Below are 12500 nucleotides of genomic sequence, written 5' to 3'. Positions count from 1 at the left end.
TTTTCTCTTTACTCTATATTTTGCTACCTAGGAATATTCAATTCCTTGGGAGCTTGCTAGCTAATCCAAAGACCAGTTTCCTAACTGATTAAACGACTTATTTACGTCACCTGGCGTCGCAGAGACCGTGGTCATCGAGAAAGAGACCCTATTACAGTATACCATTGTTAGAAAAATGGATATATACTTACTTATTAGGCTCCCTGTCCGGATATTGGGTGAAATGGTCGTAACCCTCGATAGGCCTCTTGCAGAGGTAGCACATGATCGCTCCGCAGGCACAGGTCATCTTGTTGCAGCCGGCCTCCAGAATGAACCGCTTCTTGCATTTCACACATTCTCTGTTGGTTCAGAACCGAATTACTTTGGTGTCTGGGCAGAGAAGGGTTTATAGCTATTGAGATAGCACGAGTCTCTCTCTCTCTCTCTGTATTTATGTATGTATGTATGCAAGAACATCTCAAAGGGCGCCTGGGATTCAGATATCATAAATAAAATCGTCCTTCAACCAAGGCTTGAGAAGATTAAAGAGAAATTATCAGTGGGGGGTGACCTAGTAAAACGGCTACCTAGGGATGTATCTCTGGGTATAAGTACTGCCTTTTCTGAAACTCTTCTCATTCATTACCTATCTGAAATATAATACTTACTTTCTATATTTTGACGTTTTTATGGGCTCCTGTAATTAGATGTGCATATGCACGTATGCATGTATATAAGGAAGTATGTGTGTACGAAAGTATATGTATAAATTTATATGGGTATCAATATACAGCATACGTTCGTTGCATGATAGTATCGTTATAAAATAGGATGCATGCTGTATATATATATATATATATATATATATATATATATATATATTATATACGTATATATATATATTATATATACGTTTATATATATATATATATATATATATATACATTAGATATATATATATATATATATATCTATATATATATGGTAATATATATATATATATTAGATATATATATATTATACACACGCGCGTCTTCGAAGACGGTTAGGATTATACATCAAAATCCTCAAGGATCCGTCAGCGTCAAGGGATGATGATTGCTGGTCTTCCGTCCTTTGAAACTTAGGGCTTCCCCCTAAATTACTCCGGAAGTGAGGTCTGCGAGAAATGGAGCATTTCAGCTCCTCTTCGCTCATATCTTTCGTTCCATCTTATTCACAATTTCTTTCTTTTTTTTTTTTTAGCTGGACGTAGGCTTGATCTTTTTCCGGGGGGTGTTAGGGTGGGGGGGAAGGGATTGTTAGGATGGAGAAGGGGGGTATGGAGATGTGGGCGGGTGGGTGGTTGGGGGGGGGGGGGGGGGGGCGGTGCCGCTGGAGGCTTTGGTTTGAGGCTTTTGTTGTGCTACAGGTTCTTCATTCAAAACGGAATAGATGTCAGAAACTGAGATTAACCCGATAGGTATTCGTTCGAAATGGCAAAGAAAAATTAGTTTCTCTCTCTCTCTCTCTCTCTCTCTCTCTCTCTCTCTCTCTCTCTCTCTCTCTCTGTGGAAATTTATTCTGCCGCTGCTACCACGAAGGTCAACGGTTAAAATACAACCCACACTTTCAGTGCCTAACGATCCCCAAGGAGAAAAATCCACTTCCAATGTCAAGAGCTACGCTTGAATTTAATTCATTTATTTACCTAATTCCCCGTCCTGTTTCACACCTGCCCATTGCATTGTTCATCTGGCTCAACCCCCAACCCCTCGCCCAATGTCCAATAAGTACTACTTAAACATTTCTGCCTGAATGTAAAATCGCACTCATATATAAATCTAGGACGACTCCCCTCTGTTGCAAAAGAACGACCTCACAAAATAGTTACTTTTGCTCTTTCTTCCCAAAATCGCTGGCTGAACCAACTGGGGTGAAGCCAGAAGGAAGGTTTTGCAACAGGAACAGGATATATCACGCTGACGTAGCACCAATTTTCATACTGCAGTTGCGCCGAGTTCATTATCATTCTCTTAAAATTCTGCTTTAATGCTTATTTGGTAAATTGACGTGCTAGATCAGTGGTTCTTAACTGTGGGGTATCCAAACCCCTTTGGGGGTATGGGACTTGATCTCTGGACATTTGTATAAATTTGATTTTAATGTGTCAGTGTATACTTAGGTACGTTTTGTAAATAGATAACTATATAAAACTATAAATGCTTTTGTTTTCTTGTATGTTCTATGCCTAGCTATTCATACCTAAAGTAGTTATTAAATTCAGTATATTAAGTTATATTGTCAATAAATAGGACTTGAGTGGACTCAAGCAAACGGGGTAGGGAACCATACTGGGCAAATCATTCGGGGTCTAGAGTCATCAAAAGGTTAAGAACTGCTGGCCTAGATGAGGAGCGTAGCGTAATTCTTCGATGGTAGTTCTGTTCTGTCTCTTTCGTTATTTTTTTTATTTATCTAAATGCACACAAAAACACACACACGCACACCGTAGACTGTAATCTACATAAAAAGCAATCCACAGGTCTAAGGAAGTCTTTTTTTTTTTTTTTTCTATAATGTCACGTTGCCATATTCATCCATAGTTTATCCAAGAATTGGCATCTGCATTCCTGACAATAATCGGTTCTAGTATAGCTAAGAAGATATAAATACATATATACAAACATGCATATATATATATATATATATATATATATATATATAATATATATATATATATATATATATATATATATATATATATATATATATATATAGAAAGATAGCTAAATATGAAATGATAAATGCAGATTTCTTCACAGCAGAATCCAGTCATTGTCTACAGACCAAACTCTGACATACTCCTTGCAATAAATAAAACTATACGCTCTACATATGTGAAAACTAATACACAGCATTCACCTTTATCCCTTACCTCATTGATTTCCAACCTTTTCTGATTCTCGCCCCCCTTCATTGAATGACACATTCTCTGCGCCCCCCCGCCCCCTTCCTTAAACACTATTTTACTGGCATAGTCGGCACATGTCAATAATTCACAATTTTATGTATATATATATATATATATATATATATATATATATATAATATATATAATATTGCACCAGTCACTGTATTGTAATCAGTACAATTTTCATATTTGCAGAACGTTACTTCCGTTATCTATTATAATTGTTTAATAATGAATCCCTTAATATAGAATTTGAAATAGTTTTTATATTTAGACAACTAAATTTCATATTTATATCTGAAATATTTTCTCAGTATTTTAAAATTCTGAATTCCATCATAATTCATAGTTTTCAGATATAATTATCCCCTTCATCAAGCATTTGCTGGGCCCCCTGGCAGCCCTTCGAGCATCCCCAGGGGGGGTGCGCGCCCCACAGGTTGGAAACCACTGCCTTACCTGATCATTGCTTCGGCCATCCGGTTCTCCAGTGTGGTTCGAACGTCTTTCTGCTTTTCTGCGAGAACTTCTCTACACGACCGAGGAATGTGGTTTATCTCCTTGCACAACCTGGCGGACCGGAGTGAGATTTCGGATGGTCAGTGTGGGTCCAGACAATTTGTAATGGTTCTCATTATACAGAGACGTGACAAAGCATCACAAAATGTGATTTTTCAGTTTTTGACCAAAGGAATATGTTTCAGTTTACTGGGTACTGATAAGTTGTAATGGTTCTCATATACAGACTTGACAATGCATCACAGAGAGTTTTGTGATTTTTCACATTTTGGCCAAAGGAGTATTTTTTAGTTTACTGGGTATTGATAAGTTTAATGGTTCTCTTATACAGAGACTTGACAGCGCATGACAGAATGTTATTTTCTGAATTTGCTCTATTGACCAAAGAACTTTTTTTTTTACTTAGTTGGTTACCTAAATTGCCATGAGGGTTAAGTACGAGTATGTAACGCGTTCTCAAATTCTTCAGTTAATTCAAATAAAAAAGGACTTCTTATGTCTACGGGTTTCTTATGTCTACATCCGTTCTACAGCACAGGGATATACGCCATTATAACATATGTCAGTGTTTGTGCAAACCCTACAGTCACACAGAATTGCTATTTTTCAGATGATGAACTCTATTCATATGGAACAAGCTGACTTGTCATTCAAGCTTTCAGAGAATACAAAGACCTTGGAGTACGCCATTTAGCTAAAGAAAAAAACTCATTACTTATAGACCAAAAAGAAAAGTGAGCTTCTAAAAGCAAAGTGATGCCACTCCCTCTGACCTGCAGGAGTCCTTCATACAAGCGGGATTCTGACAGAGGAACACCTTGTCGTGCTTGTTGGGCATAATGACCTTGAAATCACAGAACGGACAGGACTCCAGGTCTTCCAGACCCGCTCTGACTACCTCGTCCAGTTGCTGCCTCTGCATCACCCGGTCCATGACGGCTGGAGCCAGCAGGGTCCTTAGGTCCCGCTCTTGGATGGACCCTGGGCATTCAATTTCGGGGCACCGGAAGGTGAAGCGCCCTTGGCCCATCTCCTCTTCCACGAACCTGTGCGTGAATAGGGAGACGAAAGAGGGCAACTGAGAGGGATTAGTGATTAACGGATGATAGTGAAGAATTAGATATAATATACATACATGCATATATGCATACATACATACACATATCATATATATATATATATATATATATATATATATATGTATATATATATATATATATATATATATATATATATATATATATATATATGTATATATATATATATATATATATATATATATATATATATATCATTAAATCCACGTAAGAAGGCGAGTGAAAAACGGGAATTGGAACAAGTACTTTCATACTACATTATTTTTATATTTATTTATTTATATATTTATTATTTATATCATATATGCATGTGTATGTGTTTGTGTACCTGGTAGGATTAGTTTGGCGGTTAGTTTTTCCCTGATTATCCCTGAAACCAAATTTTTAGGGGAAAATTACTTATTTGATAATAATACGCACACACACACACACACACACATATATATATATATATATATATATATATATATATATATATATATATATATTATACTCATATATATATCATATATATATATATACATATATATATATATATATATATATATATATATATATATGCATATATATATATATTATATATATATATATATATATACATATATATATATATAACGATTTTGTTTTCGTAATTTGGTCATGAAATTACTAAAATATTAATTAAAAACGCGTTTTCTTGCGTAAAGAATCACGCCAAGACATCTCTTACCTCTTGACGCAACCGCTGCAAAATCTGTGCCGATGCCTTGCAGCACTGCAAGAGACCATGTCACTTGCAGCAACATCATTGCAGCATATGACGCACTCAAGTTCCCCAGCTTCAACGTCTTCCTGAATGGAAAATGGATTACGCGAAATATGAGAGACGTTCTTCCTCTCTCCAGAGCCCTTTGGTTAGTTCCACGGGAATGTTCACTCATTATAATTAACAACTAAAAGGATTATCGGAGCAATAAAGGCGTATAGACTCACCTCGTCCACGTCTCCGACGAGAGCCTCACATTCCTCGACGCTGAGGCCCTCGAAGAACCTCTGGATTTCCTTGTCTCTCTGTCTCTGGAAGTAAGACTCCATCTTGGGGTAGTCTTTGTCTCTGAGCATCTGACGGACGACGGACAGGAATCTATCTGGGTTACCCCTGATTTCCCAACATCTGTGGAAAGAGTGATAGAAATGTGTAGCTATATCACAGGGGTTTTTTTTTCCACAATATATTCGAAAACCTTCGTCAGTTTTCAAGACTTTTATGATATTTTTTCTTTTGAAGGGGTGAATTTTTAGTCTCAATACTTTTCCTTTAAATTCTGCTCGTATTTGGAAACATTCCTGAACTCAGAAGACTCGGTTGCTTTCATGCAAATTGACAATATCTCTCAGTAAATTAATTAATTAAGCATCTCAGTCTCACTACACTTTTTAACTCTCAAAATGTGCATAAACTGGAAAATATCGTATAGTAGATTAATATAGTACAAAACTGCAATTTCATTTTGTCACTAGATTAAGTCTAGCTTTTTTTTCTATCCTATACCTGTTTTTTTATCCTCCTTACACTTCTTTTATTTTTCATTCCCCCCTTGTACTTGTTTATACTCGTGTTTTTGTAATCATTCTACTTGTTTATTTTTCAATCGTTTCAATATTTTTTTCAATCCTTCCTATAATTGTTTTTCTTAATCCTTCCTATTCTTTTTCAACCCTTCTTTTATACTTGTTTTTGTTTTCAATCTTTCCTGTACTGGTTTCTCCAATCCTCCTTATACTTTTTCAATCCTTCTTTTTCTTGTTTTTTAAATCCTTATACTTGTTTATTTTTTAATCCTTCCATTATTATTTTGTCAACCCTTCCTATAATTGTTTTCCCTTAATCCTTCCCATACTTCTTTAATCCTTCTCTTATGCTTGCTTTTTGAGTCCTTCTTCTACTGGTTTTCCCAGTCCTCCTTATACTTTATCAGTCCTTCTTTTACTTTTTTTTAATCCTTCTTATACTTGTTTATTTTTCAGCCCCCCCTCATACAGGGATGCCCTGCTGCCAAACTTGGAAAACTTTATACAACCCGATTACTATCATTCAAAACTTTCGGGTCCGGGATGACTCAAGTTTTAACTTGAGAATTCATCGAACTTCATCCGAAGTTGAAGTAGATTGAGGGTAAACGGTATTGACTTCTCTAACCTATCAAGAGACGACCAAAGAAAAACAAAGATTTAAAAAAAAAAAAAAAAAAAAAAAAAAAAAAAAAAAAAAGGAGTGGTGGTAGTTTTTTTTCTGATTTGACCTTTGACATTCATGAATTGGCGTACAACTGACATTTTGAAATTAGGTACTAATATCTCATTTCAAAGTAAAACCAATCAAATACTATCCAGTATATATTGTAATAAGATCAAAAGGTGTCGGTTTTTATAGGAAATAAGTTGTAAAAATATTGGGTATTTCCTAATTTTAATTTTAACGTAAATTAAAAAAAAACAGCTAAAATATTACAGTCAAATAAAGAGCCTTTGTTTTCACACCCAAACGAAAATTAAAGTAAGTAACGCCTATATTTTATTAGAAATAATTGTTCTGTGCTGCTTAACATAGACATTATTTATTTTTTACACTTTCATTCGAATAAGTAAAACATAAATAGCGTATCCTAAAATTCCTGTTTGTTAAACTCTATGCGCAACATCTTTTTTCAGACCTTTTTAGGCTCTTCCATAGACTTGTCCTAACCCTTTAAGAAGACTAACTACAATAAAGCAGTTTGTAGACTTACTCCCCGGATAAGCAAAAAGTGCTGGTGATATCCATTTGTCTGGGATTGGGGCTAGCAGCCTCATCCCATAATTAATTGCTTCGGTGTGTTTATTTGAATTACGTATATCTGTTTATGTACGTGTGTACGTGTGCTGATCTTCGTGTGCGTGTATTCACAAAATAGATATTTTAAGTTTAAATAATTCAGTAATTCAAAATCCGGTAATAAGTTGAAAGTGTGAAAATACCTCATCATCGCCAAACATCCAACCTTTTCATCACCAAAACTCGTCAAAATAAAACGACGGAAATGACTGTCCGTCAATCAAGTCGAATGACAGCTTGTATCATACTAGTTCGGTCCGGGATCTGGCATACTTGAAAATACCGGGATGGTTTCCTCCGAATATTGGACTTTATCTTATACTTTGTAACGCCAACATCAGTCACTGCTTGCCAAATGATCGGTGTAGTAACGGTGTTGCGTCTTGCCAAGGTTTTAACAAGTTCTGTAGGAGAGCGTTGGCCTTGAACACTTCCGAGAGACAAGAGATGGAACACTTACAAAGAATTATAACACTTTTTTTAGAGACAAGAGATGGAACACTTACAAAGAATTATAACACCTTGTTTTTAGAGACAAGAGATGGAGCACTTACACAGATTATAACACTTTTTTATAAAACTTTATTAGAGACAAGAGATGGAACACTTACAAAGATTATAACACAATTTTAGAGAAAAGAGATTGAACATAAACCAAGAATTACAATTTTTGAGAAAGAGACAAGAAAAGGATTGGAACACTTAAAGAATTATAAAACTTCTATTTTTTAGACAAGATATGGAACAATTACAAAGATTAAAACCATTTTTAAAGAATAACACTTTTTTATAACACTTTTTTTGGAGACAAGAGATGGAACACTTCAAAGAATTATTTTTTAAATTGGTGAGAGACCAAGGAAAGATTTCCGAACACTTACAAAGAAATATAACACTGTTTTTTAGAGACAAGAGATAGAACACTTACAAGGATCATAACACATTTTTTAGAGCCAAGAGATGGAACACTTACAAAGATTATAACACTTTTTTATAAAACCTTTTTTTAGAGCCAAGAGATGGAACACTTACAAAGATCATAACACATTTTTAGAGACAAGAGATGGAACACTTACAAAGAATTACAACAATTTTTTTCAGAGACAAGAGGTAGAACGCTTACAAAGAATTTAATACTTTTTTAGAGATAAGAAATGGAACACTTACAAAGAATTATAAATTTTTTAGAGACGAAATATAACACTTACAAAGATTATAACACTTTTTTAGAGACAAGATATGGAACACTTACAAAGAATTATAAAAAAAAAATTCCAGAGACAAGAGATGGAATACTTACAAAGGATTATAACACCCTTTTTCAGAGACAGCACTTACAAAGAATATATAACACTTTTAAGGGAGAAGAGATGAAACACTTATAAAGCAATTATACAGCAGAGGCCGACGGTTTAGCAACCTAAGGTTTTCATGTAGCTGATGTCTGATTAGTGTAAGAAAAAGACATGGATGTAGAGAGAGTTGATATTTATCTAGAATAATGTGATATATGTGCCTTCCAACGGTTGGAAATACCCCGGGAAAACAGAAACCACTGTAGAATTCCGAAGCTTAAAGGTGCAAACGTAAAATGGTTTCAGAACCCCAAACGTATAATCATATTTGGCTAGAATGAACAATTTATTTGAAGTCAAACACACACAAGAGAAGAGGAGTATAATACATTTTATGTATATTTTAATCCAATGCACATTGTAAGAATACCCACTGTAATATTGTGGAATAAAGTTATTTTTATTATTATCATTAATCTATAAATTAAATTTTTAAACAATGAAGATTATTAACGTAAACAACAATGGTGATACATACGTAGCATTACGCATCATTTTTTATTATCTATCAAGTTTCCCAGAACCGATCACACCTTTATCGTAAGTTGATAAAGCTGTTCTCTCTCTCTCTCTTCTCTCTTCTCCTCTCTCTCTCTCTCTCTCTCTCTCTCTCTCCTCATGGGATGTGGTTGCCAGTACAGTATCCTTTCCCACTCTGGCTGCTATATATATATAATATATATATATATATATATATATATATATATATATACATGTATATATATATATATATATATGTATATATAATATATATAAATAATACTGAATATAATACATTACATAGAATAATAATATATAATAAATAATTAGTAAATATATATAATATATATAGAGAGAGAGAGAGAGAGAGAGAGAGAGAGAGAGAGATGAGAGAGAGAGAGACAGAGAGAGAGAGAGAGAGAATCAGCAGCCGTCGTTGTTTCGTCATTCTGGAAAGTTAAAAAGTAAACAGTAATGATACTCCAAGTCATTCTGGATTACCATGGTTTAGTTAAGCAGCTGCGTGTGACGCGTTCTCAAGTAGCACTGCGCGGGCGCAAGCGCAGTCGTTAGTGCGTATTTCATGTCGTAAATGTCGGCAGTTTTCCTTATCCGAATTTCCATACGAAAATCGTGGCGATCTCTAATAACCGCGCCATAAATTCCAATCAGAAAACAGTCACGTTTTGTCCCAGTAACTAATCTGTTTTTTGTTTTTCAGCTAATTTTTTTTTTTTTGCTCGTAATCTGCTCTGTCGATGGCATTTGCTCTCGCTCTCCGCGAAGAAAGAAAAACCTGGAGCAGGTGGAATGCTCGTTTTAAGGCAAAATATCGCTGGCTTATTAAAAAAAAATGCTAACGAAGCTTTTAAATACCTTTGTAGGCGGTAAACATTCCCAATTACCTAGAGAAAATAAAAAACCGAATGAGATTCTTTGGTTGTTGCAATGCGTCCGCTCTTTCATATAATTTTGCAGGACCCTATGATCCTGGGGCAGTTTTACCGTCAGGGGAACAGTGGCTATGAGAGAGAGAGAGAAAATATAGAATGAGAGAGAAAGATGGAAAGAGAAAGGGAGAGAACAGAATGAGAGAGAGAGGTAAGAGGTAAGGATAGAGGGAGAGAAAGAAACAATGAGAGAGAGAGGAAAATAGAATGAGAGAGAAAGATGGAATAAGAGAGAGAGAGGAAAACAGAATGAGAGATAAGGATAGAGAGAGAGAAAGAAACAATGAGAGAGAGAGAGAGAGAGAGAGAAGAGAGAGAGAGAGAGAGAGAGAGAGAGGAAAAATAGAATGAAAGAGAAAGGGGGAGGAAAACAGAATGAGAGAGAGAGAGGGGAAAACAGAATGAGAGATAATGATAGAGAGAGAGAAAGAAAAAATAGAATGAGTGAGAAAGATGGAAAGAGAAAAGGACAGGAAAACAGAATGAGAAATAAGGATAGAAAGAGAGAAACCATGAGAGAGAGAGAGAGAGAGAGAGAGAGAGAGAGAGAGAGAGAGGAAAACAGAATGAGAGATAAGGATAGAGAGAGAGAAAACAAGAAAGAAAATGGAATGGGAGAGGAAGAAGGAGAGGAAAGGGAGAGGAGGAGCCAGAATGGGAGATAAGGCAGAGAGAGGGAGAGAGAAATAGAGAGTGAGAAAAAGAAAGAAAGAAGAGAGAGAAGAGAGAAACGGAGAGGAGAGAGAGAGAGAGAGAGAGAAAGGGAGAGGAGAGCAGAATGGGAGATAAGGATAGAGAGAGGGAGAGAGAAATAGAGAGTGAGAAAGAAAGAAAGAGACAGAGAGGGAGAGAAGAAATGAAGAGCGAGACTGAGAGAGAGAGAGAGTGAGGCAGAATGAAAGAGAAATAGAAGAGTGATAAAAGAAGAAAGAGGACAGGGAGAGGAGAGAGAACTTGAGAAAAATAGAGGAAGAGAGAGACAATAAGAAAAAAAAAGACCAGGGAGGGAAGGAAGCAGCAAAGGAGGATAAAGGAAAAAAGAGAGGAAAGGGAAGGGAGGGGAAGAGAAATTAGGAGAGGTGGGAAGATAGACAAAGAAGAGACAGAGAGGGAGAGAGAAATAACAGAGAGAGAGAGAGAGAGAGAGAGGAGACGGAGCCAAAGCACAAGAAATGTTGGTTTGTTTACTACTAAAAGTTAAATGACTTTTGGAAGCGCCGAGTGCTTGGAGGTGTAGGATAACAGCGCGGTGGTCTGTCCCTGGGAAATTCCACTTCCCCGGGAACAGACAAAATGAAAACTACATTTATGAATAAAAAGTTGTAAAAAACGAGGGACGCCATTTGCATTCTCTCTCTCTCTCTCTCTCTCTCTCTCTCTCTCTCTCTCTCTCTCTCTCTTACACACACACAAACACACACACACGCAGACGTCCACGGTCTAAATTCGGGTTGATTCTTGCAGTATCTAGATAGAACGAGGTGGGAAGGAATTTCTCTTATTTAACTTTTTTCATCTAACTGTTTTTTTCTGATTTATCTTTATTTTTCGAATTTAAATGCTTTTTTATTTTCCTTAATTTAACTTTCATATTTTTTTTATTTTTAACTTTCTTATTTTTCGTATTTACCTTTTTTCTTATTTTCATTAACTGTTTATCATTTTTCTAATTTATCTTTCTTTATTTTTCGTATTTAACTGCTTTTTTATTTTTCTTATTTAACTTTTATATTTTTCCTATTGAACTCTTTTTTTTCTAATTTAACTGCTTTTGTCTTATTTAACTGCTTTATTATTTTCCTCATTTAACTAACTACTACTATGTTTTGCTGATTTAACAGCTTTTTCATTTTTCGTATTTAACTGTTTTCATTTTTCGTATTTAACTGTTTTCATTTTTCTTTTTTAACTACTTTTTTTCAAATTCAACTGCTTTTTATTTTTTTTATTTAACTTATTTTTATTTTCCTTATTTAACTGCTTAATTTTATTTAATAATGCTGAGGACTTATTACAAGATAAAACTTCATATGGGCAGTTTTTGTTTCCTCCAATAGGAGAGAGAGAGAGAGAGAGAATAAAGGAAATTCGAAGTTGCAGAGTTGCATCATTGTTTACATTTTTTTTTTTCAACTTCGGAAAGAATTTCGAGCACGTAGACTCGAGATGGTCGAGCTCATTTGCAATTTGGATTACTCGAGGAGGTGAAAGGAAGCACTTTTTGCCGCGATTTTTCTATATAAGCTTCCCAAGATTGATCCTCCGGTGGCTTAGTTACAATATCATCATTTTTATAAGAGCTCGTGGTTC

At 35.2% G+C, this 12500-nt stretch overlaps 1 protein-coding gene across 2 annotated transcripts in view; it reads right to left on the bottom strand.

Annotated features, from left to right (window-relative positions):
- LOC135206128 (E3 ubiquitin-protein ligase RNF216-like) overlaps positions 1–12500 on the bottom strand; it is a 39166-nt gene that overhangs the window by 20356 nt on the left and 6310 nt on the right. For both annotated transcript variants that reach the window (XM_064237378.1, XM_064237377.1), the window contains 5 exons: positions 5524–5704; positions 5261–5382; positions 4228–4500; positions 3395–3505; positions 192–341 (listed from right to left, as the gene is read on the bottom strand). In XM_064237378.1, coding sequence (XP_064093448.1) covers positions 192–341; positions 3395–3505; positions 4228–4500; positions 5261–5382; positions 5524–5704 — 837 coding nt within the window. The remainder of the gene's footprint in view (positions 1–191; positions 342–3394; positions 3506–4227; positions 4501–5260; positions 5383–5523; positions 5705–12500) is intronic.

The sequence above is a fragment of the Macrobrachium nipponense genome, chromosome 29 (genome assembly GCF_015104395.2).
Source record: "Macrobrachium nipponense isolate FS-2020 chromosome 29, ASM1510439v2, whole genome shotgun sequence".
In the NCBI taxonomy this organism is placed as follows: domain Eukaryota; kingdom Metazoa; phylum Arthropoda; class Malacostraca; order Decapoda; family Palaemonidae; genus Macrobrachium; species Macrobrachium nipponense.
The sequence above is the reverse complement of the archived record's forward strand: the minus strand, read 5'-3'. Positions and strand labels throughout refer to the sequence as shown.